This window comes from Chrysemys picta, chromosome 1 (genome assembly GCF_011386835.1).
Source record: "Chrysemys picta bellii isolate R12L10 chromosome 1, ASM1138683v2, whole genome shotgun sequence".
Classification (NCBI taxonomy): Eukaryota; Metazoa; Chordata; order Testudines; family Emydidae; genus Chrysemys; species Chrysemys picta.
The window spans coordinates 354,507,437-354,534,263 of record NC_088791.1 but is presented as its reverse complement, the minus strand read 5'-3'; the positions used below and the strand labels follow the sequence as shown (position 1 = coordinate 354,534,263).

The 26,827-nt window shown below is 45.6% G+C and overlaps 1 protein-coding gene and 1 pseudogene across 1 annotated transcript; one reads left to right on the top strand and one right to left on the bottom strand.

Annotated features, from left to right (window-relative positions):
• Positions 1 to 883: 883 nt before the first annotated feature.
• Positions 884 to 1,825, bottom strand: LOC101934673 (olfactory receptor 52K2-like). Its single transcript, XM_005290023.2, has one exon. The coding sequence runs from the start codon at positions 1,823 to 1,825 to the stop codon at positions 884 to 886; it is 942 nt and encodes a 313-aa protein (XP_005290080.2).
• A 19,527-nt stretch (positions 1,826 to 21,352) lies between these two features.
• On the top strand, positions 21,353 to 22,321 carry LOC122172921 (olfactory receptor 52R1-like; annotated as a pseudogene).
• Positions 22,322 to 26,827: the final 4,506 nt, after the last annotated feature.

The following is a 26,827-nucleotide window of genomic DNA, read 5'->3' as shown; positions in this document are numbered from 1 at the left end:
GGTCAGACGAGATAGTCAGAAAGGTTCCTTCTGGCCTGGGAACATGTAAAAGATTCTGAGAGGGAGAGAAGGGCAGATGGCTGGGTGTGGGAGGGCATGTGGTCAGGCTGATAGAGGTAGTCGGCAGGGTGTGAGAGGGTGTGTAGCAGGGGGGAGAGGCAACCAGCAGGGTGTGAGCGGGTGAATCAGGGAGAGATGCAGCCATCTGGGTATGAGTTTGCCGTGTGGTAGATTGGGGGCCTGGCTTTGTGTTTAAGGCTTGGACCTGGGGTCAGATTTGGGTCCCCAGGCTCAGGATGGGGTCCAGTTTAGTCTAATCTCCTCTGTCTGACAATGACCAGATCAGGTTCAAGACGCCATGCATGGGACAGCTGAGGGTAACTGCCTCCAGCGGACCTTTTCTCGTCACCTCCAATGAGGAGAGGTTGGCCGGTGCCCTGAAGCAATTGTTGGCTGTCTTAAACTCCCTGTGTGATGTTTGGCAAGTCCTTGGGCTCCTTCGGCCTCATCCCAAACCTGTGATGTGGGGTGACCACAACCCTGCTTTGCCCATGGTTGCTCCGCCTTGTCTGTTTGGATTGAAGCCCAAGGGGCAGGGATAGTCTCTTGCTATATGGCACACAGCAACTCGCACAACGAGGCTCTGATCTCGCTGGGCGGGGTGGAAATGGTCAGTGAAAACAATGCTCTAGAGCAGTGCAAAGTCAAAGCCGTGTTGTGCTGCAGACCCAGACAAGCGTGTTTATTAGCTCTGCTGCTCACCAAGGCTGAGGTGGGTTTCTACAGCCGGGGGTGACTGAGCCGTCTTGATGCCAGGCCTTGAGGGCCCTGACGTTGCTTGTACGGACCTTGCTCCCCAGCCGCTGACCCATCCTGTGGGCCTTCAGTCTAATTTGATGCCCAAAATGTGGAGCGCCCTCTGCCGGATCCCCGGGGTTCTCACTCCGTAGATGATGGGGTTCATCATGGGAGGGAAGAGTAGGTAAATGTTGGCGATGAGGATGTGAACGTGGGGAGCCATGTGGCCAAAGCGGTGGGAGAAGTAGGTGAAAGTCGCTGGGGTGTAAAAAACCAGCATGGTGATGACGTGGGCGCTGCAGGTACTGAGGGACTTGTGCCGCGCCTCCTTGGTGGGGAGTCTGAAGACGGCCCGGAGGATCAGGATGTAGGACAGGATAATGAGTATAAAATCTAATCCCCCAGTGAAAACCGATACGGCCAGACTATAGGCACTCATGACCGTCGTGTCCTCACAGGCCAGTTTCACCAACGCCATGAACTCACAATAGGTGTGAGATATGACATGGGTCCTGCAGTACGGGAGCCGTTTCAGCAGAAATGGGTGTGGGCCCAGAAAAATGGCTCCCCTCATCACAATGACCAGCCCTATCTTGGCTACAGCCCGATTGGTGAGGATGGCCGAGTGTCGCAGTGGGTTACAGATAGCGACGTAGCGATCGAAGGCCATGGCCAACATAAACCCGGACTCCATGCAAGTAACTGAGTGAATCAAAAAAATCTGGGCCAGGCAAGCATTTGTGTGAATGACATTGTCCGTGAACCAGAATATGCAGAGGGTTTTGGGCAGGGTGGTGGTGGATACGACCAGGTCGGCCAGCGCCAGCATGCAAAGGAAAAGGTACATGGGCTCGTGGAGGCTCGGCTCAGTCTTGATAACAGCCAGGAGGAAGCCGTTCCCCAGGAGGGACAGAATGTAGACGGAGCAGAAGGGGATGGAGATCCAGATGTGCGCCGCCTCCAGCCCCGGGATGCCGAGGAGGATGAAGGTGGAGGGGTGGAGCGTGGTCCAGTTGGAAGCTTCCATGGTGGGGCTGGTTGGGCGTGTTCAATTCCACAGCACGGTTGCTTCCTGCCCCTGTAACTAACCATTAAAACAATCATTAACTGTCTGATAGGAACATGACAAGGCGACGTTTTCTGAGCATTAGTTCTTCACCTGTCCTGTGCTAATGCCACACGAAGTGTGACTAACAAATAACCTATTCCCAGCTCCTGCACTGCATCCATTCCACCCTCATTACAGAGGCTTTTAGCGGCAAGCGATTTTTGAGAGCTATGATTTTATAATCTTCAGCAACACAATAATGAAATATTTTAAAACAAATTTTAAACTAAGGTCCTGTAGACTAACATGTTCTGAGTAAATACAACAGTGATGCACAACTGGTTTGGTCAGTACATTCAGAAACTGACAGTCTATACCTGGGGGTTGGCAAATGCCTGTTAAATGGCTTCATTACCCCTTGAATGGCTCTTTAACAGTTTCAACAGCCTGGAGGAAGGCTCACCAGGCTGCAGAAGCCAGCTGTGGTGGGAGTCTGCAGGAAGCCTTTTGGAGGAAGGACGCAGGAGGTTCATACCAGCGGTCCTACCTGGGAGCTCTCTGTGCCCAGGACATTGGCGGGAGCTTTGCACACAAGGAGCCTAAAGGACTGGGACCAAATGATTTCATGATGGGAACGCAGGGGACACCTTGCCGACTTCTCCCCCAGTGACGTTCTCACTCCTCCATCTAGTGTCTGCGGGTTTGTCTATACAGCAGCTGGAGACGTCTCTCCCAGCTCTGAGAGAGCCAGCATGTTAAACACAGCAGGGTAGCCGTGGTGATGGCGGGGGGGCAGAATTCAAACCCAAGGGTACCCCTATCTGTGTATTTGGGAGGCTGGCGTGTTCCACTGCTCACACCGCGGCAGCTGCACTTCTATTTGTAGTGAGCGAGCTGGGTCAGAGCTAGCCTGGGAACATCTCCCCAAGCTGGGAATTACACCTCCAGATGTAGCCCACCTTCCTCTAATGAACCCTTTTGGTGACTTTACTCACACCATCAGTACTAACCACACAGGCATTTACAGCTCAGCCTTTATTGAATGAGCCATGAGCAGAATTTTGTCCATTATCTAAATGCAGTGTACTAGTAGCTTTGTGCACACTAGGAGAACGTCGACCAGCTCCTGGCCTGTGTTTTCTGGGGTCACTGGGTGCAAAGTCGACCGTGGAGCTCGGGGATACACGGGGTTCCACTGGTTTAACATAGGGTGTGATTTAAACTCATTCAGCTAAATTGGTGCAAAAGACGTTGTGGACATTTTGATTTCAGACTAAGAGTGGATCATTGCAGTTTTGTTTAAAAAGATGAGGAAGAGATTTAAACCAATAAAAAAGTGCCCACACAAGGGTTTGCATCTTTTTAAATAAACCAGTTTAGTTAAAATGGTGCCAGACCGTTGGCTTTTCTTCATGTACAGTGCTACCGTGTGCAGCAGAGTCGCGGTAAAACTATGCCGATGGGAGCGTCTCCTGTCTGTGTAGTTAATCCACCTCCCCAAGAGGTGGCAGCTTGGTCAGCAGGAGACATGGTGCTGTCTACACAGGGGGTTAGGTTAGTATAACTACATTGCTCAGGGATGTGCATTTTTCACACCTCTGAGTGACATGGATAGACCGATATACGTCTGTAGTGTAGACCTGGCTTGTGTGTAGATGAGGCCTCAGAATATGTCTACATGAAAAATTTCCCCAGTATAATATAAGGGGTGTGTTTAAACTGCTTTTGTTCAACTGATGCAAACCTGTGTCTGGCCTCTGTTATTTTGGTTTAGGTTAAGATGACTGGGAATAAGTCTAAGCTAAACTGCAGTTAGCCCTTCTGAAAGTGAAATAGGAGCATCCACACAGGAGTTTGCACCAGTTTAATTAAATCAGTTAAAAACAGGTTCAACTTTCTCGTGTAGACAAGGCCTCAATTAAGAAGCAGTGATGCCCCAACCCGGAGGCTGCCTTTTCACTGGAGGGAGAGGCAGAGAGCTTGTCCAGGAATCACAGCCTCCTGTCACATTTGGAATAACCCTATTCCATTGGGCTCCTCACCCACAGGGCTCGGGGGCGGGGGCACTCCCAGGGCAAAGATGCCAGTCCATTCTGGCCTGCAGGAAATTAGAAAAATGAAAATTGATAGACCCATTTCCATACCTGATAATCCAATTAACCAGCCAAACATCCCATGGCATGTCTGCTACCCAAAGCAAACACCCAGACCAGGGACTTGTGGCTAGGGTACCAGGTTGGGTCTCAGGAGAGCTAGGTGATCTTAAGATTCCTATGGGACCCTCAGTTCCCCTGTCAATAAGATGGGGATCAGGATACCCCCAGCCTCACACAGGGCGGTGTGTGTGAAGCAGGAGCCACAAATGTCTGAGCTCGGTTCCAATGAGCACTATGGACATGTCTATAAATAAATAACTGCCCCCGAACCTGGAAGTGAATGAGAGCGATCTGCTCTCTAAACAGTATTACAATCTGCTGTAGGACAGTCCTGGGAGTGGGTATTGCTCTTGTGATCTGTCATTTTCCTGGCAGGTATCTCAACCCGCCATCAGAGAAACAGCCCCTGTCACTGCCTGCGCTGGCTAAGGCAGAGGGCTCACCCCATCCCAAGTGAGGAGTACATACTGAATCTAGATCTGCACATTTCAAAGTTTGGGTGGAAACTCTTTACAATGAGACCTCTTTTGTCCTTTGAAGGAGACAGAATTGGCCAGAGAGCTTCTAATTATGGCCTCTGTGCACTGCTGTACCACAAATAAGTAATGGCAGATGACACGCAGAGAGACCCCTGCTGTCTCACACACAAGATATGGACCATTCACACACCTTGCGGGAGAGCAGATTCCCAGCAGATAGAAAGTGAAGCAGAGAGGCCGTTGTTGATGCATTACACTAATGGCACGTTTCAAGGGGTCGCTGTGTCTGAGGGCAGAAGCTGCCTGAAGACATCGTCATCACAATTTCAATCCAATACAGCTAGATTGAACGATACACTAATAATAACCTCCCAGCCAAATTCTACCTTCAGCCAGGTGCAAGCGGTTGCGTTGGATCCAATGGGACCTAGGTGGGGGAAGCTTAGTGAGGGCAGAATCAGACCCTCACAAGAACAGCATGGTCACATACCACCAACAACCCTACCCAGAATATACAGGGGTCTCTGCCGCAAAGAGGAGAGCTGGGAAAAATATAGGAGCTTTGTTACTCGGGGTTGTCAGAAACCCTAAAAGGGGCAACTTAACTATTTTACTTCAGGCCATGTAAGGAATAAATCATCAGCAATTGAGCAATTCTGTTTGATCAAGGGGTAATGCAAGTCAGCATGCTCTTGTCTAGCACTGCAGTTTATTAGATGTAAGTGCACAGAGACATAAGCAACAGGCTTAGAACAACCCAGATATTTACCTATATTCTGAGACAGTATTCAGTAATCAACGACAGGTCAGTGCTGGCCAGACACCTCCCTGCTGGGGAGTAAAGATGTCAGGAAAACATCTCTCCCAGGATAGCTTCTGAGGACTGCTCTCAAGTACACTTTATTATTTAAACTTTATATAACTAACTTCTACTAAACACATTGGTCATAATGACCCCTATTAATTTATTACTTTTTAATGTTTTAATAAACTTTTCTTATTAGAGGCGTATAGACTTAAGGCTGTTTATCTACATTTTTTTTTATTATTTATTTACTCCAGGGGGAGGGATAGCTCAGTGGTTTGAGCATTGGCCTCCTAAACCCAGGATTGTGAGTTCAATCCTTGAGGGGGCCACTTGGGGATCTGGGGCAAAATCAGTACTTGGTCCTGCTAGTGAAGGCAGGGGGCTGGACTCAATGACCTTTCAAGGTCCCTTCCAGTTCTAGGAGATAGGATATCTCCATTATTATTATTTTTTTTTATACTGATTAGCAAAACTGCCAGTAGTTATGACCTTGCTTTTGAAAGCCTGTCTTCAAATTGACCATTAACTATGTGGTGTTTTATTTTATTATAAATAAATTAAATTATAAATTAATGGAGATATCCTATCTCATAGAACTGGAAGGGATCTTGAAAGGTCATCGAGTCCAGCCCCCTGCCTTCACTAGCAGGACCAAGTACTGATTTTGCCCCAGACTTCTAAGGTGGAGTGCTCATAAATATGTTTGCAATTGGCTTGATCACAATCTGGGATATATACACCCCTTAAATCCAGGGCAACATTCTCCTTTTCAATGGCCAAATATTTTAAATATTGAGGCAGTTACACATATATATATAACAAGTTCAGTGAGTTACTTTTGGAAATCCATCATTAGGCTCACGGCTCTCAACAAAGACTGAGCAAGAATTTTCACGCTGGCACTTTTCGGTTTCACTCCTGACTTTGCCTCGTTAAAGACCAGACATCAGGTACTTATTTTCGGGACGTGCCCATGGTTTGTAAAATCTCTGGCTTTGCAACTTATCAGTCTTCCTCCTTATCCAGCATGTCAGTGCTGAGAACACAACAACCAATGGCACTTGAAGCATTAGAATCACCACAGTTGGATGTAAAGCCAAACTGAAAATTTCCGATGCCATGGGAGACCATCCCAACAATGTCTCCCAGCAATTGTGTTCCAAATCTCTGCTAACCCTTTTAATTACTGGTTAATTTTATTAGAAACATGGTGGACAGTAACCACCTCCTGCTTAAAACTTGCAAATATTTTTTTTAAATGGGAATGCTCAAATAACATTTTTATAGCAATTAAATTGATTTTAATAGGTTCAGGTTTTACATTGGAGCATAAGGTGTATTTTACTTTTAATTGGCTGTATTTTAATTCAGATACTTAACATTGAAAATTACATTTTTAATGGCTACAATTTGACAAAAACTTTTATTTTGGGGGGATTGTGGGTTGTATTGTGCACATAATTAATGATGAGGACAGGACATTAACTTTTACGGCATACACAATTCTTACCCACATAAACAACTACAGATTTATTTGCAAATGTATTAATAGAAAAATGACATTTTTTATTACTTTTAAACATATATTTTGTGGTTGCGAAGCATTTTTAATACATTATATTTAATCCCAGATTTTTTAAGGAGACTTTAATTTCACTGGTTTTTATTTTGGGGCCTTTTTTATGTCCCATATTTTATGATCTATGGGTTAATATTACCGTTTGATTAATATTAAAGGGTGTAATAGAGGAAACCTATTTTACATTTGCCTTAGACATTAATGAAACAAATGTAGTGATTTTTTAAAAATTCTGATTATAACTAAAATGTATTAGTTTTTACCAGGATTGCTTTTTTTTAAAAAAAGGGTGGAATATTTTTAAATAATACTTTTAATTTTTAATGGGAGTATTTCATTTATGACATCCAAACGATATGTTTACCATATTAATAATTTACATTTGCATTTCCACACATGCCAGGGCCAAGGAAACATTGCTCTGGAGGACACCAGTAGCCTGCAAGAGGTGGCAGTGACTCCTTATTATTGAAATTGTTTCTATATTCCTAAAATCTGTGCCACCCAATTTCGTATGGAACTCAGCTGATCTAAGGATGCCTTCAGGGGCAATGCTAAATCCTTTAGGTGCTGACCCATTGTATTTATTTTATTTGCAACCACCTTTTTATTTATGCTGTTAAGAACTTCTACCCCAGCACCAATTGTTCCTAAAATGTCCCTTTTTTTATTCATATGGGGTCTGGGAATATATGAAGATTTATTTAATTTTTTCAGCTCCTATACAATGGTAGAACAAACTCTTTAGATTCAGATTTTATTGCTAAAATATTTTCTAAGGTAATATTCAGAGTTACTTTTTTGGCACTGTGGAATGGATTAATTACCAATTGTTTTTTAATTTCTGAAAACCTGGGTCTTTTTAAGTGCAAGACAAAATAATTTTCCTTTTTTTTTTGGTTGTCACTATTTGCAATTTTCCTTTTTTTTATTTTAGCACCTTAGGAAACAAGGGGGAATAATACAGCCAACAATGGTTTATCTTCCCCCCTGGGGTTGTTCACTTAGGGATATCATTCCACAAGTAAGTGCAATTGGGTTTCCTACAATTAATTAGCAGCCTGACAGATTCCACCCAGTGAAAACAACTATATGGGTAGTCTTTAATTTTTTGTATTAAGAAATATGCTTTTCCAACAAGTCCATTTGATTACCTAAGAATGGTGATGTTGCCACCGAAGTGGGAGGGATTCTGTAATCACCAGTACAAATCCATGCTATAATGCATTGCCAGTTCTTGTTCATTCCCACACTGATGTTTACTTTGTCTAAGACCAAACCTTTCAGCTTTACCGTAGTGGGAGAATACCTGTCCGTGGGGGTCTAAAAGAGTAATTTGTTTTCCCAGGATATTGGAATCAGTAATGATGTCAAGGGTATTGTTCATTTTCCATTTTGCTGTTATTTATGGGAAGTCTTCCCTCGCCTCGAATACAACGGATATTGGATTTGTGCAATTAAAGAAGCACCCCTGGAGTTCCAATGCCAGGAAACACAGCACACAGGAATGCTAAATTTTTAAAAATCCTTAACATTCACGTGCTTGATTTGAAACACAAAACTTTTATTTTATATAGTGGGAGGTTACATAATAATACAAACGAAATGTATTAATTTGTACTTAGACCAGCCAGCTGAATTTCCCCACCCCCACCCCCTCCCTTTCTCGGGAATTTTTTTTATTGTGCTCCAAATGCCCTTCTGCTCTTCTGTTCCTTCCCCCTTCTGACCACCCTGTTTCCATACTGTGGTGGTCACTTTTGGAGCCACGGGCTGGGGCTTCCACAACTTTTCCAGGGTTTCAAGGAAAGGGGACCCTAAAGGGATTGCTTAGAAGTGCCCAAAGGAAAAGGAAGATCATGGGGATCACTTTTCTCTTTATCATAATGAGAAGGATACGAGTAGACATCCTCATCTGACCTGCCCCCCCATTCCCAGGCTACAACTACTTCAAATCGCAGCCACTCTTCCCTTCTGTTCTCCCAACATAGTTCTAAGAGAACAAATTTGCCTCTTACATTCCCATGGTCAGCCTGAATTCTACTATGGGATTCCTGTGTTGAGGCTCTGACAGCCGATTCACTCTCCCTTTTCTGGTGTCTTAACACAGACACTTCCAGCTCCAGTCTGCCCCCCTCCCTCCCCCCCCCCTGCCCCCAGTACACACTTGCTTCTCCATAGCAACCAGCTGTGCTGCTTGCATGAGGACTGTGGCTCAGAGGGTTTCCAATTTTGCCATGAAATTACTTATATATATATTTTTTAATTTTATTTATCTTATTTTTGTACATTTTTATTTTAACTCTTACATGTTCTCACTCCTGGTTTAATGTTGTTGCTGCCATTCATAACCCCTGTAATGCAGCTTTTTTTTTTTGGCCTTAACAATAGGATCCCTCCATTTTCCTGTGCCAGCCCAGGACTCCCATTCTTTACAGAGCTCCAAGAACGCTCCAGGGCCACTAAAGACTCCAGCTCTCCAAGGGCTGTTCCCACGTTTCTGTATAAAATTTGTTATTCAAACCCATTTCTAGTTTGTCCTTTTCCCAGGTGTTCCCTGTCCCTCTCACAAATCTTTTTTACTTAATCAGACTGTTTGGACCAAGCCCGTAAATCAACAACGGAGTGTGACCTTAAATTAACTCACAGACCATGGCGAGGAGAATTGCAGGTTGCTACCCAGTTCCACTGCCCCCCTCAGCTCGTGTAAATAACACAAACAAACCACTTGCATTATGTGTTCTTGTCCTCACACCACTCCTGGCTAGGCTCACTCTGTTACCTGGGGTGTCATAACCCCCAACTGGGGCAACTTCACTATTTCACTTCAGTCGGTGTAAGGAATAAATCAACAGGAACTCAGCGATTCTGTTTGATCAAGGAGTAATTCAAGCCAGCATGCTCTTGTCTAACACTGCAGTTTATTAGATGTTAGCACACGCAGACATAAGCAATAGGTATCGAACATCCCAGATGTTTAACTGTTATTTTGCGACGGTATTGAGTAATCAACGACAGATCAGCGCTGGCCAAACGCCTCCCTGCCAGGGAGTAAAAATGTCAGAAAAATGTTTCTTCCATGATAGCTTCCAAGGACTGCTCTCCAGTACACTTTATTATTTAATTTTTTTATAACTATCTTCTATTAAACACATTGGTCATAATTACCCCTATTAAGGTATTACTTTTTTAAACTTTTAATAAACTTTTATTAGTAGAGGTGATTATACATGCAGTTGTTTATTTGCATTTTTTTTATTTTTAGTTATTTACTTTTTTATATACTAATTAGCAAAACTGCCAGTACTTATGACCTTGCTTCTGCAAGCCTGGCTCCAAATTAACCCATAACGTTGTGGTATTATTTTTTACTCATTCATTGTGGCTGAGTTCATGTAATATGGTTGCAATTAGCTTGAACACATTTTGGAATATATTCACCCCTTAAATCCAGGGCAACAGCTCCATGTTTCGCAGCCAAGTCCCACTGAATAACCCAGCCCCTTCTGGGATGCAACTTAGAGTGTCCCCCAGGCTAAGCATCTTTCCAGCAGACCAAGCTTCCAGACATGTGGCTCTCAGAGCTCTCTCCCCAGACCCTGAGCTTGCCCCATCTGAGCTTCCTTGGCCTGGAACAACCTGCGGGATCCCCCTCACCCGTCTCAGCTCTGTGCTTCCTCTGGGCTGTTATGTGCGGCGGGTGCCGCTGACAAGGGCCATTTCCGGGCTCCAAAGCCCTGCACTCACCCAGCTCCTGTTCAGTGGAGAGGGGCTGCCCGGGCCAGCGGGAGGCATCTGGAGAGTCTCTGTGAAGTGCTGGAGGAGCGCTGGGCAGGGAGTTTTATAGCCATGGCTGTGGGATCCCAGCAGGTTTTCTACCTCACCTGCGCAGCCGCAGCTCAGCAGAGAGCGTGAGACTGAGGAAATAGTCCCCTGCTATTCCCCATGCCTAGGCGTACGGCGCCCTAAGGGGCTGGGGAGGGCCATGCACCAGGGACAAGCAGAGACAACGGGGAAAGCTCATTATTATAAAACAAATTAAAAGCCTCATGAACTGTGGGAGCCCGTTCAAGTGCTGTACGTTCCTGGAGTCATTCATAGACCCGTCCGCAAGAAAATCGCTGGCTGCTGGTTGGTTTCAGAAACCACAACCTTTGATAGTTGCTGTGAATTTGAATGGCATTGCAACCCCATAGCCCAGGTCACAATGCCACTCACTCCCACTGGGTCTGGCCATCTCTGCCTGCGGGTGTGGGCTGGGCCCTCCCCCCCAGCAGCCTGGCTCCTGGGTGACCTTGAGGACTTCACAGTCTGTGGCTGTCTGACCACACCAGAGGCTGGGCTCAGGAAGTCGCCAGTGAGTTGGGCGAGGCAGGGCTTGTGCTGGGGCTGCAGAATCTCCATAGGGCCTCCAGGGGTCTCAGAGTTGGGGCTGGCTCTAGGGTGCTTTGGAGGGTAAAGGACTGTGCTGCCAACTCAGTGTCTGGTCAGTTACAAAACAAGAGTTTAGGTCCCACCCTTCACCCAAGTTTTAAGACTCCATCAGAGATGGTATAGCTCTTCTGGCAAACCCTCCTTGTGTAGGCGCAGCTTATACCAGAAGTGAAATAAGCTGGTGTCAAGTATCAGAGGGGTAGCCGTGTTAGTCTGAATCTGTAAAAAGCAACAGAGGGTCTGTGGCACCTTTCTATTAGTCTTAAAGGTGCCAAAGGATCCTCTGTTGCTTTAAACTGGTCAGAGTCACTCCTTCCCAGGACACAGTCTCCCATCTTACTAATGTAACCTACAGTCTTTGTTCCCAGATATAGGACTTCACATTTATGTTAACAAAGCATGTACATCTGAACCCACACTACCAAGAAGATGCACATTTTTTAATTGAAGACAATTAACCATTGGAACAAATTCACCAATGGTCGTGGTGGATTTTCCATCACTGAAAATTTTTAAATCAAATTTCTAAAACATATGCTCTACTTCAAACCGAAGTGGATGAAGGGAAGTCCCATGGGTTGCGTTATGCAGGTGGTCAGTGAGATGACCACCGTGGTCCTGTCTGCCAATTCAATCTCTGAATCTGTGACCCAGTCAGTCTGCATCACTGAGTTGTCCCCATCATTGTTTACCACTCCACGATTTTTTTGTGTAATCTGCACATTTTTCCTGCAATGAGCATTGGCCCAAGAACAGATCACTTGACTAGGAATACTCCCATTGGCTGATGGTTTGCCATTGAAAATTACTTTTTGCAAAATATCAGTTAACTAGCTTTTAATCCATTTGATATGAGCTACATCGACTTTTAAAGTGATTTTTTAAAATCGGATTGCCATGCAGAACTAACTCCATTGTTTAAATAATAAGTATATTACATCAGCACAGTTACCTTTGTCAGACAAACTCTTGATCTCATCAGACAACAATATGATATTTGTTTAAAAAGACTTATTTTCTATAAAACCACATTGCTTGGTATTAATACTGCTGCCATCCTTTAATTCTGTACTGATTGTGCCCCATATCAATCTTTCCATGATTTTGTCTGGGATAAATGTCATTTCATTTGTTCATGGTATCCTTAAAGGATTCCTTGTTATTGTCCTTAATCCTGCTGGCCATTTACTTTCATCGATAACTTTGCCTTCTGTTATCGATTGCCTGCATTTCCTGTCAGCGGATTTGTATGCCTTGTTATCATCTTCCCCGTTTCCCCACTGGTTATATATTGGGATTTCTTTAATGTTTAATTAGTGCCTTCACTTCTCCTCTCAACCATGATGGTTTTTAACCATAGAAGCTGTATTTCATGACTGCAGAATGGTGGCTTTTGTGGGCATCTAATAAAACACTCCTAAATAATAGCCAATTATCATCATATCTATATTCTGTTTGCAAATAGCCACTGTCATAAATATTAAGAGAAGGGTGACAACCTTTATGTATGCAATAACATCAAATCCCTTCTGGCCAAAGGTACAGAATCACTTACTTGTAAGGAGTTAATCAGTTTAATTAACCTAGTGGGCACCTGACCAGAAGGACCAATGGAAAAAGAAAATACTTTCAAATCTGGGGGTGGGAAGGTTTTGTTTGTGCTCTTTGTTGTGTTCCCTCTTGGGACAAAGAGAGAGACGAAGCAGGTAACTCAGCTCCTAAAAAGATCCTAAAATTCCAGAAATTGTAAGTAATAGCAAGGAAATGTGTTAGATTATCTTTTGTTTTAGCTAGTGAATTTTCCCTATGCTAAGAGGGAGGTTTGTTCCTGTTTTTGTAACTTTGAAGTTGAGTCTAGAGGGGAATCCTCTGTGTTTTAAATCTTTTATTACCCTGTGAAATTACCTTCCATCCTGATTTTACAGAGGTGCTTCTTTTACTTTTTCTTTATAATAAAGTTCTCCTTTAGGAACCTGATTGGTTTTTAGTGTCTTAAAAACCAAAGGTTTTGGTCTGTGTTCACTTTGTTAACCTATTGGTTGGTATATTATACTCAAGCCTCCGCAGGAAAGGGGGTGAAGAGGCTTGGGGGGATATTTTGGGGGGGATAGGGCTCCAAGTGGCCCCTCCCTGAATGTTTGATTAAATCACTTGGTGGCGGCAGCAATACTGTCCAAGGACAAGGAAAGGAATTTGTGCCTTGGGGAGTTTTTACCCTAAGCTAGTAGAATATAAGCTTAGGGGATATTTCATGTGGGTTCCCACATCTGTACCCCAGAGTTCAGAGTGGGGTGGGAATGCTGACAGCCACTGAAAGTAGATTGTGATCCCTTGCATCCAGGTAACCATCAATTTTTAATTCAGTGATCCACTTGATCTGTATCTGTCAAACTGAAATCCAATGTAGAATTATCCTGAGTTGGTTACAATACTTTTTGTATTACAAAGTGATCATCTCTACATTGTAGAAACTCCAGGGATGTTTTACTAGTGGCAGCATGAGGCCTCCAGCCTATTCCTCCCAGACTGAAATCCCTTCTTATGATGCAGTTTATCTTTCTACACATTATAGGTAGGTGTCTGAGAGCTGTTCATCCTGTTCCTGGTCTAGTATCTAGGGGCAGGGCTCTGAGTTTTGGGGGGACTGTGTGTGTGTGTGTGAGAGAGAGAGAGAGAGAGAGAGAGAGGTGCAGTGAGTGTCTCTTTAAGTAATGAAATGCCCCTTAAACTGAGCATTCAGGAGCCTGAACAATGCTGGCAGCTCCCAATCCAGATCCAGAGGCTTCAGAACAGATAAGTTCCCTCTGACCCCCACCCCAGCTCAGTGGAGATTGGGTACACAGGTCGGGGGAGGGATACCCCAACATCAGTGCCCCCCCCCACACACAGGAGCCAGATCCCCAGCTTAGCAAGGGGAGGCTCAATGGGCAGTGGGGTGGAGAGGGGGCAGGATCAGGGCCAGCTGCAGACGGCAATGGAGCAAGGCAGTCGACTAGTCAGATGGGTGAGAGGTACCAGCCCAGCGCACTGTTGAGTGCCACGCCCTGGGCTGCAGCCTGGCCCACCCACCCCTAAGGCCGGCCCTAGAGACCTCAGCTAGTGAGGAATCTCTATGGGGACACCTACGACTGTGTGTAAAGTTATTCCAATTCTCCAGGCCTTGCATCTGGGATTCTCATGCTATCCTCCTCTGAGTGGATGAGCTGAATTCGCATTGTCTTATTGCAAGGGTATTGCTGGCGAGTCAGGGGTCTTGGGGAAAATGACTTCTTCATGGCTGAGTCACTTAGACGCATAGACTTTAAGGTCAGAAGGGACCATTATGATCTTCTAGTCTGACCTCCTGCACAACGCAGGCCACAGAATCTCACCCACCCACTCCTGTAACAACCCCCTAACCTATGTCCGAGTTATTGAAGTCCTCAAATCGTGGTTTAAAGACTTCAAGGTGCAGAGAATCGTCCAGCAAGTGACCCGTGCCCCACGCTGCAGAGGAAGGGGAAAACCCCCCATGGCCTCTGCCAATCTGCCCTGGAGGAAAATTCCTTCCCGACCCCAAATATGGCGATCAGCTAAACCCGAAGCATGTGGGCATGACTCACCAGCCAGACACCCAGGAAAGGGTTCTCTGTAGTAAGTCAGATCCCACCCCATCTAACATCCCATCACAGACCATTGGGCATATTTACCGCTAATAGACAAAGATCAATTAATTGCCAAAATTAGGCTATCCCATTATACCATCCCCTCCATAAACGTATCAAGCTTAGTCTTGAAGCCAGATATGTCTTTTGCCGTTCACCAGGGTGTGTGTGTGTTGGTGGGTGGTCCTGCTGGCTTACAGGAGCAGGTACAGGAAAAGATCACCCTGTGCCGTGTGGAGAGGGGTTCACTCACGTGGCAGCTCACAGCTCCAAGCATACACAGCCCTGATGCTCAGTGGTCTCTGGAAGTGTGTGGATTAAGGGCTGTGTTAGCCAATAAGTATATATTAGGTGTGGTGTACATCACGTTACTGGCTATTGTCTGCACAGTGTTAATATAATTTACAAGGGTTGGGAAGGTTTGCTAACTCAATGCTCTTCCCACAATTCTGTCCACCCATGTCGAGTGCCTCACTACACTTTGCACAGCTGACATCAGCTCTGGTATTAGAAAACAGAAGCGTTATCACAGGGTCTATGTTTAGGGTTGGTAAAATTCAGTTTTTATTGTTTTTTCTCATTTTGAGGGATAATCTCTCCGTTTTTAAGCATTTTAAAAAAAATTTTCAATTTACATTTCCACAGTTTCACATAATTATGGGTTTTAATTTTTATTGATTTCAATGTCCACAGTTGCAGGAAATTGGAGGAGGGGCTGTTAGACAATAAATAAGTAATGAAAGCAGATGCTGAGATTCAGGAAGTTAAAGTTTTATAACAGTTAATACACAAATTGTCAACATCATATGTCAAAATATACAATGTGAAGAGTCTTAAATCAAATACTCATATGGTCTCAAGTAGCCTGTCTGTGAATTTTGATTATCATCAATGGAAATATTTTTCATCAGTTCGTGTCTCTGTCTGACAGTTCTCAAGACACCCAGGACTGTGAGTCACCTCATTAGCCCCTGCCTCAGTGAGAGGGAATCTCTCTTGTGGTGGCTGGTAGTCACCTCCCTGACAATACCTGCTCTTCAGCCACTCAAGTACTCTCCTTTGGGCTAGGTCAGCCCTGACTTTGCCTTGCAGGTTAACAATAGGGGCACCTGAGTCTCCAGGTCCCTTTGAATCAGTCCCCTCTAATATACATTCCCTGACACTGGCTACTCACAGACATCCCAGATTCCCTGCCCCTGAAGGAGCAGTGTGTCCCTGTTTACCGGTTTTATCTTAAACCACCTCTCCTGTATTACACGTGGCACATATGATCTCTTGTAATAAAAGAAATGTCCGTTTATTTAAGAAAGAATAAAAATGTAACAAGAAACAGGCGAGAGTGGCAGAAACAAATGGTGACAATGCAAAAGAAAATCATAAAATGGAAAGATGGTCTACACTTATCATTAATTGCCTTTCTTATCTAATAAAGTAGATTCCCAAACCCCACCCCTGCCTAAGGTTCAGTCTGTTGCAGAGCTGGCTGATTTCACAAAAAACAGGATCCAAATGTTCATGAAAACCCTCTTATTCTGCAAAGCATTTACTCAGTGGATGGATACAGAGTGTTTCTCCTTCTTTGTGCTAGACTGAAAACAGCCTTTTGTTTCTTGTCAAAGACAGGGTGAACCCCTGTCTAGCTATAAAGGCTTTGTTTTTTTCCCACTTTCCAGTGGTTTTGATTGTTTGTCATTGTCTTTGATGGTTTTTCATTCAAAGTCCTGGTATTGTGCAAGGCTAAACAATTGAACCTTGCATTGCATCACCAGTGACACAGGGCGGGGTGACAACTCTTCCTTGCCTGAAAGGACCATCATTGAGACACATTACTGTGTCTCCTGGTGATGTATTTCTACTCCAAGCCCACAAAGCACACTGTCAATATGAATACATTATTCCTAAAATATTACCTGTACATACATATCACAATGATTATGAATCTTGACAAGTTAGGATCTTTCAGGTTACTTTTTATGGTTAAATAAACATGTTATAAACACGTTAAATAAATAAACACGTTAAAGAACGTTAAAGAGTCTCTCCAAGACTATCTATGTCCTAGGACAGATACCTTCCTGGGTAAACTGGTTTGGAATGTAGCATCCAAAACAGAGGTAAGGTAAGGTACACAACAACACGTTAAAGAACTGGTGGGTTGGATCTTCGGTGACACAGAAAGTGCTTTTTAACATGTAAGCAACTGTGCTATATATAGAAATGGTTTGGGGAGCATATTTTGAAGCACCTCTACTGTATAAAATGGACTTGCTGCGAGATTAGAATAGCTTCCTGAAAGGAGGGGTATGTCTCGCTTTCATATTGTACTACTTTGTCTTACGCAATAAAATTGACTATGTTTGGTTATTTGGTCTCTTGACCATTTTTCATAACGAACCAGAGGTTTAGTGCATTAACTGGCTATCCATATCACTCAGGACGCTAGATACAATGTAGCCCCAAGAGCCAGGGCAGTGCTGTGAAAATGGGCTGTGCAGAAACAATTCCAGTTCTAACTGCATTTCTTTCTTTTAGGTGCTCTGAGCTGGAACCCTACTGTAGTTTAGCAATTCACTACCCCAGAGCTCTACCTACCCAGGACCCCATCCTGAGTGTGGAAACCCTTTCTTGTGCCCATATCCCATACTCAGGGAAGCAATGCCATTAAAGACAATGGGGCTGTGTCATAAACATACAGCTAAGGGTAGCATAAAATCCTTCTTTACCCTGTAAAGGGTTAATTCCTCTTTTACCTGTAAAGGGTTAAGAAGCTCAGATAACCTGGGGGGCACCTGACCAAAAGGACCAATAAAGGGAGAAGATACTTTCAAATTTGTGGGGGAAGGTTTTCTGTCTGTGGCTCTCTGACGCACCCAGGAAACAGGGGAGGGGAAAATACATCTCCCTAAGCTATATCTGAACTAAGCATCTAGTCTTGCAGAAATAGTAAGTAATAGGAAAGAAATGCGTTAGATTACCTTTTGTTTTAGATTGTGAATTTTCCCTGTGCTAAGAGGGAGGTTTATCCCTGTTTTTGTAACTTTAAAATTTTGCCTAGAGGGGAAATCCTCTGTGTTTTTGAGTCTTGTTATTCTGTAAAGTACTTACCATCCTGATTTTACAGAGGTGATTCTTTTACCTTTTCTTTAATTAAAATTCTTCTTTTAAGAACCCAATTGATTTTTCATTGTTCTTAAGATCCAAGGGTTGGGTCTCTGTTCACCTGTACCAATTGGTGAGGATATTATTCTCAAGCCTCCCCAGGAAAGGGAGTGTAGGGACTTGGGGGGATATTTGGGGAAGGTAGGGCTCCAATTGGCCCTCCCTGAATGTTTGTTTAAATCACTTGGTGGTGGCAGTGATACTAAGGCAAGGAAGGAATTTGTGCCTTGGGGAAGTTTTTAACCTAAGCTGGTAAAAATAAGGTAGTGGGTCTTTCATGCAGGTCCCTACATCTGTACCCTAGAGTTCAGAGTGGGGAAGGAACCCTGACAGACTGTCTGCATGTTGGATTGCAGGATTGGACCCTTAGCTCTGAACTGACTGTCACACTTGATGCCTGTTCTATAAAGCTATCTATAACACATATTGCATTCTCATTGTAATCGTTGATGATGATCCCGAACCCTTTGTAAAGTGCTTTGAGATCTGCTGATGAAAACCTTGATGATTACATGTTCTGTTCATTCCATCTGAAGCATCTGGCAGTGGCCACTGTCAGAAGACAGAATACTGGGCATGATGGACCTTTGGTTTGACCCAGTTTGGCCATTCTTATGTTGTTATGTTCTTATGTTTTTATGAAAAGTGCCATCTGGGAGTGAGGTATTACTTATTTTATAGAGTATTCTGTTCCCCTGTCCCCCCATTTTGGTCCATTCCCACGCAGGGAATGGAGATGTATTTAAGTGACTAAAACTAGGAGCACTGAGATGAAATTAAGACAAGGAAAATTCCTGAGTCTTGCATCTGAAGAAGTGAGGTTCTTACCCACGAAAGCTTATGCTCCCAGTACTTCTGTTAGTCTCAAAGGTGCCACAGGACCCTCTGTTGCTTTTTACTTATTTTATTATTATTGTTTCTGATGCACCTCAAAGGGGCCCCATTCTCAGAAGATGGGTGTTCTGCATTTTCTGAAAATGAGAGCCCACCAAGGAGTCTAAAGTTGGTCACCCCGGAATGGGCCGATATCTCTTTCTAAACCTCTAGTTCAATCTTGATTTAAGGATCTGAAGTGATGGAGAATCTACTGCATCCCTTAGTAATTTGTTTCAATGGTCAATTAACCTTGATGTTAAAAATGCGCACCTTATTTCCTAATTATCTTGGTTCAGATTCCAGTCTTTGGACCTTGTATGTCTTTGCATGCTAGATTAAAGAGCCCCCTCGCATAATGGATCTGTTCCCCATGGAGGGACTTCTAGACTGTGAGCAAGTCAATTGAATATCCACAGATTGAGAACACGATGACTCTGACAGTAAAGCATGCTTTTCAGCCCTGGAATCATTCTTGTAGCTCTTCTCTGGTCTTTTGGTGAAGGACCGGGACCACAGGCAAATCACTTCATATCTCTGTGCCTCAGTTCTCCATCTGTAAAATGGGGATAACCAAGTTTCTTTCTCTCCCAGGGATGCTGTGTTCATATATTAATAAATGACTGTGAGATGCTCAGCCACTATAGTCATGGGGGCTATATAAATACCTTCATAGATCACATGACTATTGTCCCATTAGGTCAAAAATAACATGGACATAAGAACATAACAACGGCCATCCTGGGTCAGACCAATAGTCCATCTAGTCCAGTGTCCTGTCTGCTGACAGTGGCCAATGCCAGTTGTTCCAGAGGGAATGAACAGAACAGGTAATCATCAACTGATCCATCCTGTTGTCCAGTACCAGCTTCTGGCAGTCAGATGTTTGGGGACACTCAGAGTGTGGGGTTGCATCCCTGACCATATTGGCTAATAGCTATTGAAGCACCTATCTTCCAGGAACTTATCTAGTTATTTTTTGAACCCTGTTATAGTTTTGGCTTTCACAGCATCCCCTGGCAATGAGAATAGAGTATTCTGTTCCCCCGTCCCCCCATTTTGGTCCATTCCCACGCAGGGAATGGAGATGTATTTAAGTGACTAAAACTAGGAGCACTGAGATGAAATTAAGACAAGGAAAATTTAAGCTAAACAACAGGCAGAGCTTCCTGACAGTTAGACCTGTGCTGTGAAATTGTCTTCCTGAGAAACAAACTGATGGAAGCTCCATCAACTGTTACTGACAACTAGACTGGAAAAGTCTCATGAAAATATACAAGAGAGAACAAGAATACACTAGTCAAGGGACATGGACAGGTGGGGAACGCTAACTCTTCATAGCAAGGCCAGAAAGGACAACTGTGAACATGTATTCTGACCTCCTGTATAAGACAGGCCATAGAAATTCCCTGAGCCAAATCATGTTGGAACCAAAGCAGATCTTTTAGAATAAAGAGATTGTGTGGAGCACTGCTCACAGCAACATCCAGCACCTGAAGGCCTTTTCCATCTTTGCCATAGCGAATAAGGAGCTGGGTTGAGATGGAGCATGGTCTAGTGGCTAGGGTATAGGACTGGAGACACAAGCTCTGTTCCTGGCACTTCTACTGACCTGCTCTGTGACCTTCAGCAAGTCATCACTCTGTGCCTCTGTTTCTCCTCCTACCTTGAGTCTGTCTTTGCTACTTAAACTGCTAGCTCTTCAGGTCAGGGACTGGACAGTGCCCTAGCACAATGGAGTCCCAGTCTCAGGTGGGGCTTCTAGCCATGACAGCAGTACAAAAATACGTCTGATTGTAAAGAAAAGACACCGACCGCTGTTAGAATAAACAAGAGTACAAAGATTACAGCCTACACTGATGTGAGACTCTCACTAACCTGCTCGGAATCAGAACGTCTCTGACTACCCCCCTTCTCCTGAGGGTTTATGTGGTTGCCTATTTGTCCTTTCCTTTCCCTAGTTTTCTGGGAAGGGTCGAAGGGGAGAGACAAGATGCTGCACTGATCAATAAAGAAGAAGGAAACAAGGAAGAGTGCACTCCTCCCCATCACGCTTCATTCTTCTCACACTCACGCCACACACAAAGCCAGAACAGGAAAGGGAATAGAATCTCAAAGCGGGAAAACAAACAAACCAAAAACCTCTCAAACAGTCTCTCGAAGAGACAGACTGCGCTGCCACAATCTCTAACTCCAGTGACTGTGTGCAAGTTGCTGTCCTGGGACTGGAGCTGGTATTTTGAAAAGAGGAACTTGATCCAATGTTCAGTAACTCACTTGCACCCCTGTTTCCCAGGAACTGAATCAGCCCTCATGGGTTCTTTTCTGCTTGTTTACAGGGTGAAAGCTTGAGGTAGGAGAAGAACAGCACGTCATGTCATGTCTGAACACCAGCACACTCTCCCACCCTGCTGCCTTCCTCCTGGTCGGCACATCAGGACTGCAGAGACCCAGTTCTGGATCGCCTTCCCTTTCTGCATCAAGTATGTCATTGCTGTGCTGGGAAATGTCATTGTTCTCTTCATTATATACACTGAGCCGAGCCTGCATGTGTCCATGTACCTTTTCCTGGCCATGCTGGCCATCACCGACCTGGTTCTGTCCATGCCCACCCTGCCCAAAATGCTGAGCATCTTCTGGCTGGGCTCCAGAGAGATGGGTTCCATGCCTGCCCACCCAAATGTTCTTCGTCCATGCCTTCTTATCAGTGGAGTCAGGTGTGATCATGGCCATGGCCCTGGATCACTTTGTGGCCATCTGCTGCCCCCTCCAGCACTCCAGCATCCTGTCTGTCCCAGCCATAGTGACAATGGGGAGCCTGGTGCTGGCACGCGGAGTCCTTCTGGTGAGCCCCTTCTCTCTCCTTGTCCGCAGGCTGCCCTTCTGTCAGCGCTGCCTCATCTCCCACTCATACTGCGAGCACATGACCATGGTGAAGCTGGTGTGTGGGGACGTTACAGTCAGTGTCATTTACGGCCTGTTTGTGGCTTTTATGGTGGTGGGGTTTGACGTGTTTATCATCTCCGTGTCCTATGCTATGATCCTCCAGGTTGTACTGAGGCTCCTGTGCACAGACGTCCATCTCAAGTCTTTGAGCACCTGCGCGTCTCACTTGTGTGTCATCCTGGAATATTACATCCCTGCCCTCTTCATGTTCCTCACCCACCGTTTTGGCCACAATGTCCCGCACCATGTCCACATCTGGGTGGGCAATCTCTACCTGCTGATGCCCCCCATGCTAAACCGTGTTGTGGATGGGGTGAAAACCAAACTGATCCACGAGAGGGTGCTCTATATCTTCCAGCAGAAAGTAATCTGGGCAGTGTGTGCCTGTCTAGTTTAATTTAGGAGTATAAAACATTCATCACCCTGGCCTCAGACTCATTCATGATCTGCCATCACTCACACTGGTATGTGAGCATAGAGATGTCACCATGGACTCCGGTGGGCTCCACCTTCCCTTCCTGCCCAAGGAAGGCATCTCATCAGATCACCTCAGTGGTAGCTCCAAGGACAAATGTGAGAGGGAAACCTCTTCCCTCAACTCCCATGAGACCCTCAGCCTGGGCGCTGGATGGCTCATTGGTGGGGATCTCTGTGGGTTCTATCAACCATCACTCTCAATAATTTATAACAGCTTTTAGCAAGCAGGATCTCAAACAACTGTGTCTTCTAAATATACCCCAAAGTGCAAGGCTCAGGTGAAAATTGGCTGGTTTCTGGTGGCTTCTGAAACACAGAACATATTGATCATTATTAAAGGGCCCACAAACTATTCAAAGGGATGATACTGTAAACCTATACACAACAGTTATTAATGTTGGGTATCCATTTTACAGCTGTATCGCACCATACAGAAACCAACCTCTTCCCTGAATAGATCAGTTTAATTCACACACAAGGCCCTGAAACAGATGGCAACACTATGGCGGGAAATGGACTGCAAGTTACGCACAGCCCTACTTGTTGGAGGAATGGGCCCAAGACACAGAGACACACCTGGCCCAAGGGGCTGAGAGACGCAGACACACACCCGACCCCTGTAAAGGGAATGCGGCAAAAAGATGTAGACACACACCTGGTCCACGTGAGGGGAACAGGGCTGAAAGATGCAGACACACGCCCAGCTCCTGTGAGATGCACAGGGATGAGAGATGCAGACACATGGACGGCCCCTGTGAGGGGACAAGGACTAAAAGATGCAGACACACTCCTGGCTCCTGTGAGGGGGAATGGAGCAAAGGGACGCAGAAACAAACCTGGATCCTGTAAGAGGAATGGGGCAGAGAGACGCAGACACACACTCGGCCCACATGAGTGGAACGGGGATGAAGGACATGGACACACACCTGGCTGCTGTGAAGGGAATGGGGCAGAGAGATGCTTACACACACCTGGCCCGTGTGAGGGCAACAGGGCCAAAGGACAAAGACACACATCTGGCCCCTGTGAGGGGCACAGGGCAGAAAGATACATACACAGGCCCAGCTCCTGTGAGGTGAATGGGGCCTAGAGACGCAGGCCCATCCCAAGTGAAGTTAACAGGGCTGAGAGATGCAGACACACGCCCGGCTCCTGTGAGGGGAATGGACCGAAGAGATGCAGACCCACACCCAGCCTCTGTGAAAGGAACAGGGCCAAAGGACAAAGACACAGGCCTGGCCCCTGTGAGGGGCACAGGGCTGAGAGACACAGACACATGCCCAGCCCCCGTAAGTGGAATTGGGCCGAGAGACACAGACATATGCCTGGCCCTTGTGAGTAGACTGGGGATCAGAGACGCAGACACACGCACAGCCCTTGTGAGTGGAATTGGCCCGAGAGACACAGACACACGCCCGGCCCCTTGAAAGGAACGGGGCTGAGAGAAACAGACACGTGCCCCGCCCCTTGTGAGTAGACTCGGGATCAGAGATGCAGACACACGCCCGGCCCCTGTAAGGGGAATGGGGCCAAAGGATAAAGACACAGGCCTGGCCCCTGTGAGTGGAACAGGGCTGATAGACACAGACACATGCCCAGCCCCTGTGAGGGGCACAGGGTTCAGACATGCAGACACACACCTAGCTCCTGTGAGGGGGTCGGAGCAAAGAGAGGCAGACACCAGTGCCTGTGAGTGGAACAGGGCTGAGAGATGCAAACAAATGCCTGCCCCCGGGGGGAGAGGGATAGCTCAGTGGTTTGAGCATTGGCCTGCTAAACCCAGGATCATTAGTTCAAGCCTTGAGGGGGCCACTTAGGGATATAGGGCAAAAATCTGTCTGTGCATTGGTCCTGCTTTGAGCAGGGGCTTGGACTAAATGCACTCCTGAGGTCCCTTCCAACCCTGATATTCTATGATTCTATGAAGGGATTGGTGCTAAGGGAGGCAGACACTAGTTCAGTCCCTGTGAGTGGAATGGGGGCCAGAGATGCAGTTACATGAATGGCCCCTTCCAAACCCTAGGAGCAGCAATGGAGTGCCAGACACACTAACAGTGCTGGATGCAGACTGAGGAGCTGGGACAGTCACCAGCAGGCACCTAGCTCCTAGCAGGGAGCTGGGCCTAAGAATTGAATGCACAGCAAACATCCTTAAGAGAGGAGAGGAGAGGAGATGGGCATGGTCCTCTCACTAGTAGTGGACCCTGTAATGCAGTGCTAAACTGTATTGCATTGTTGAGCCACTAAGCTTCCTCCAGGAAACCTTCTTGTTGCCAGCCCTATTCTCCTCAGTGCACAGTCCATGGAGACTCCCCCCATCCCTTCCCAATGGCCAGTCATTAGGCCTCTGTGATGGGTTGGGTCACAGAGACCCCCTTGGTACTGCCACCTGATGTGCTGAGACTACCTCTGTGTCCATTTTCCCTAGCAGCTTGGGACTTCAGTACTCTGGCTTGTTGAGGCAGATACACTAGCCTGCTGCAAACAGAGACCCAGAGTCTGAACCATGTTCACCAAAAGCTGCAGGCTTAATTGAAAACAGCTTAAGAAGTGCTCCTGTTTCTAGCACCCGGACACCCAGTTTCCCAATGGGATAAAAACCTGAAATAAATCCATTTTACTCTGTATAAATCATATACAGAGTAAATTCATAAATTGTTCACTCTCTATAACAGTAATAGAGAGGTATGCACAGCTGTTTGCTCTCCCAGGTACTAATTACTTGCTCTGGGTTAGTTAATAGGTAAAAAGTGATTTTATTTAATATAAAAAGTAAAATTTAAGTGGTTCCAAGTAATAGCAGATGGAACAAAGTAAATTACCAAACAAAATAAAACAAAAACACACTAGTTTAAGTGTAGGAAACTAAATGCAGGTAAATCTCACCCTCAGAGATGTTCCAATAAGCTTCTTTCACAGACTAGACTCCTTTCTAATCTGGGCCCAATCCTTTCCCCTGGTACAATCCTTGTTTCAGCTCAGGTGGTAGCTAGGGGATCTCTCATTACTGCAGCCTCCTTTGTTATGTTCCACCATCTTATATAGCTTTGGCACAAGGCAGGAATCTTTTGTCTCTGGGTCCCCACTCCTCCTTCTAAATAGGAAAGTCCTAGGTTTAAAATGGATTCCAGTACCAGGTGATATGGTCACATCTCCCGTGAGACCCCAAGCCTTCATTCTTCCTGGCCTGACTCAGAGGAGGGCTTGCAAGTAAACAGAGCCATCTACTGTCAATTGTCCTAGTTGATGGGAGCCATAAACATTCCAAACCACCATTAATGGCCCACACTTTGCATAATTACAATAGGACCTCAGAGTTATATTTCATATTTCTAATTTCAGATACAAGAATGATACATTTATACGAATAGGATGAACACACTCAGTAGATTATAAGATTTGTAATGATATCTTACAAGAGACCTTTTGCATGAACCATATTCCAGTTACATTATATTCACACTTGTTAGCATATTTTCATAAAATCATGAGGAGTGCAACATCACAGCCTCTGCCAAGGCCCAGTCATAGTCGTCTTCCCAAAGCTCTTTTCTGCAGCAAGAACCCCTCCTACACCTTTCCTGGCCTCTCCGAGTACCTACAGGCAGGGGGTCAGATGAGATAGTCAGAGAGATTCCTTCTGGCCTGGGAACATGTAAAAGATTCTGAGAGGAGGAGAGGGGCAGATGGCTGGGCTTTAGAGGGTGTGTGGCGGGGGGAGAGGCAACCGGCTGGGTCTGAGTGGGTGCGTCAGGGAGAGATGCAGACATCTGGGTATGAGTTTGCCATGTGGTAGATTGAGGACCAGGCCTTTTGTTTAAAGCTCTGGACTGGGGCTCAGATCTGGGTTCACTGGCTCAGGCCAGAGTCCAATCTAGACCAATCTCCTTTGTCTGACAATGACCAGATCAGGTTCAAGACCCCCTGCATGGGGAAACTTTGCTCCTCACCTGCAATGAGGAGAGGTTTGCTGGTGCCCTGAAGCAATTACTGGCTTAGTCTTAGACTCCCTGTGTGATGTTGGGCAAGTCCTTGGACTCCCTGGGTCTCATCCCACACCTGTGATATAGGGTGACCGCAACCTTGACTTGCCCACAGTTGGTGCACATTGTCTGTTTGGATTGAAGCCCATGGGACAGGGATGGTCTCTAGCTGTATGTCACACAGCACCTTGCACAATGAGGCTCTGATCTCACTGGGCTGGGTGGAAATGGTGAGTGAAAACAATGCTCTAGGGTAGGGCAAAGTCAAAGCCGTGTTGTGTTGCAGACTCAGACAAGTGTGTTTATTAGCTCTGCTGCTCACCAAGGCTGAGGTGGGTTTCTACAGCCGGGGGTGACTGAGCCATCTGGATGCCAGGCCTTGCTGGCCCTGACGTTGCCTGCATGGACCTTGCTCCTCAACTGCTGACCCATCCTGTGGGCCT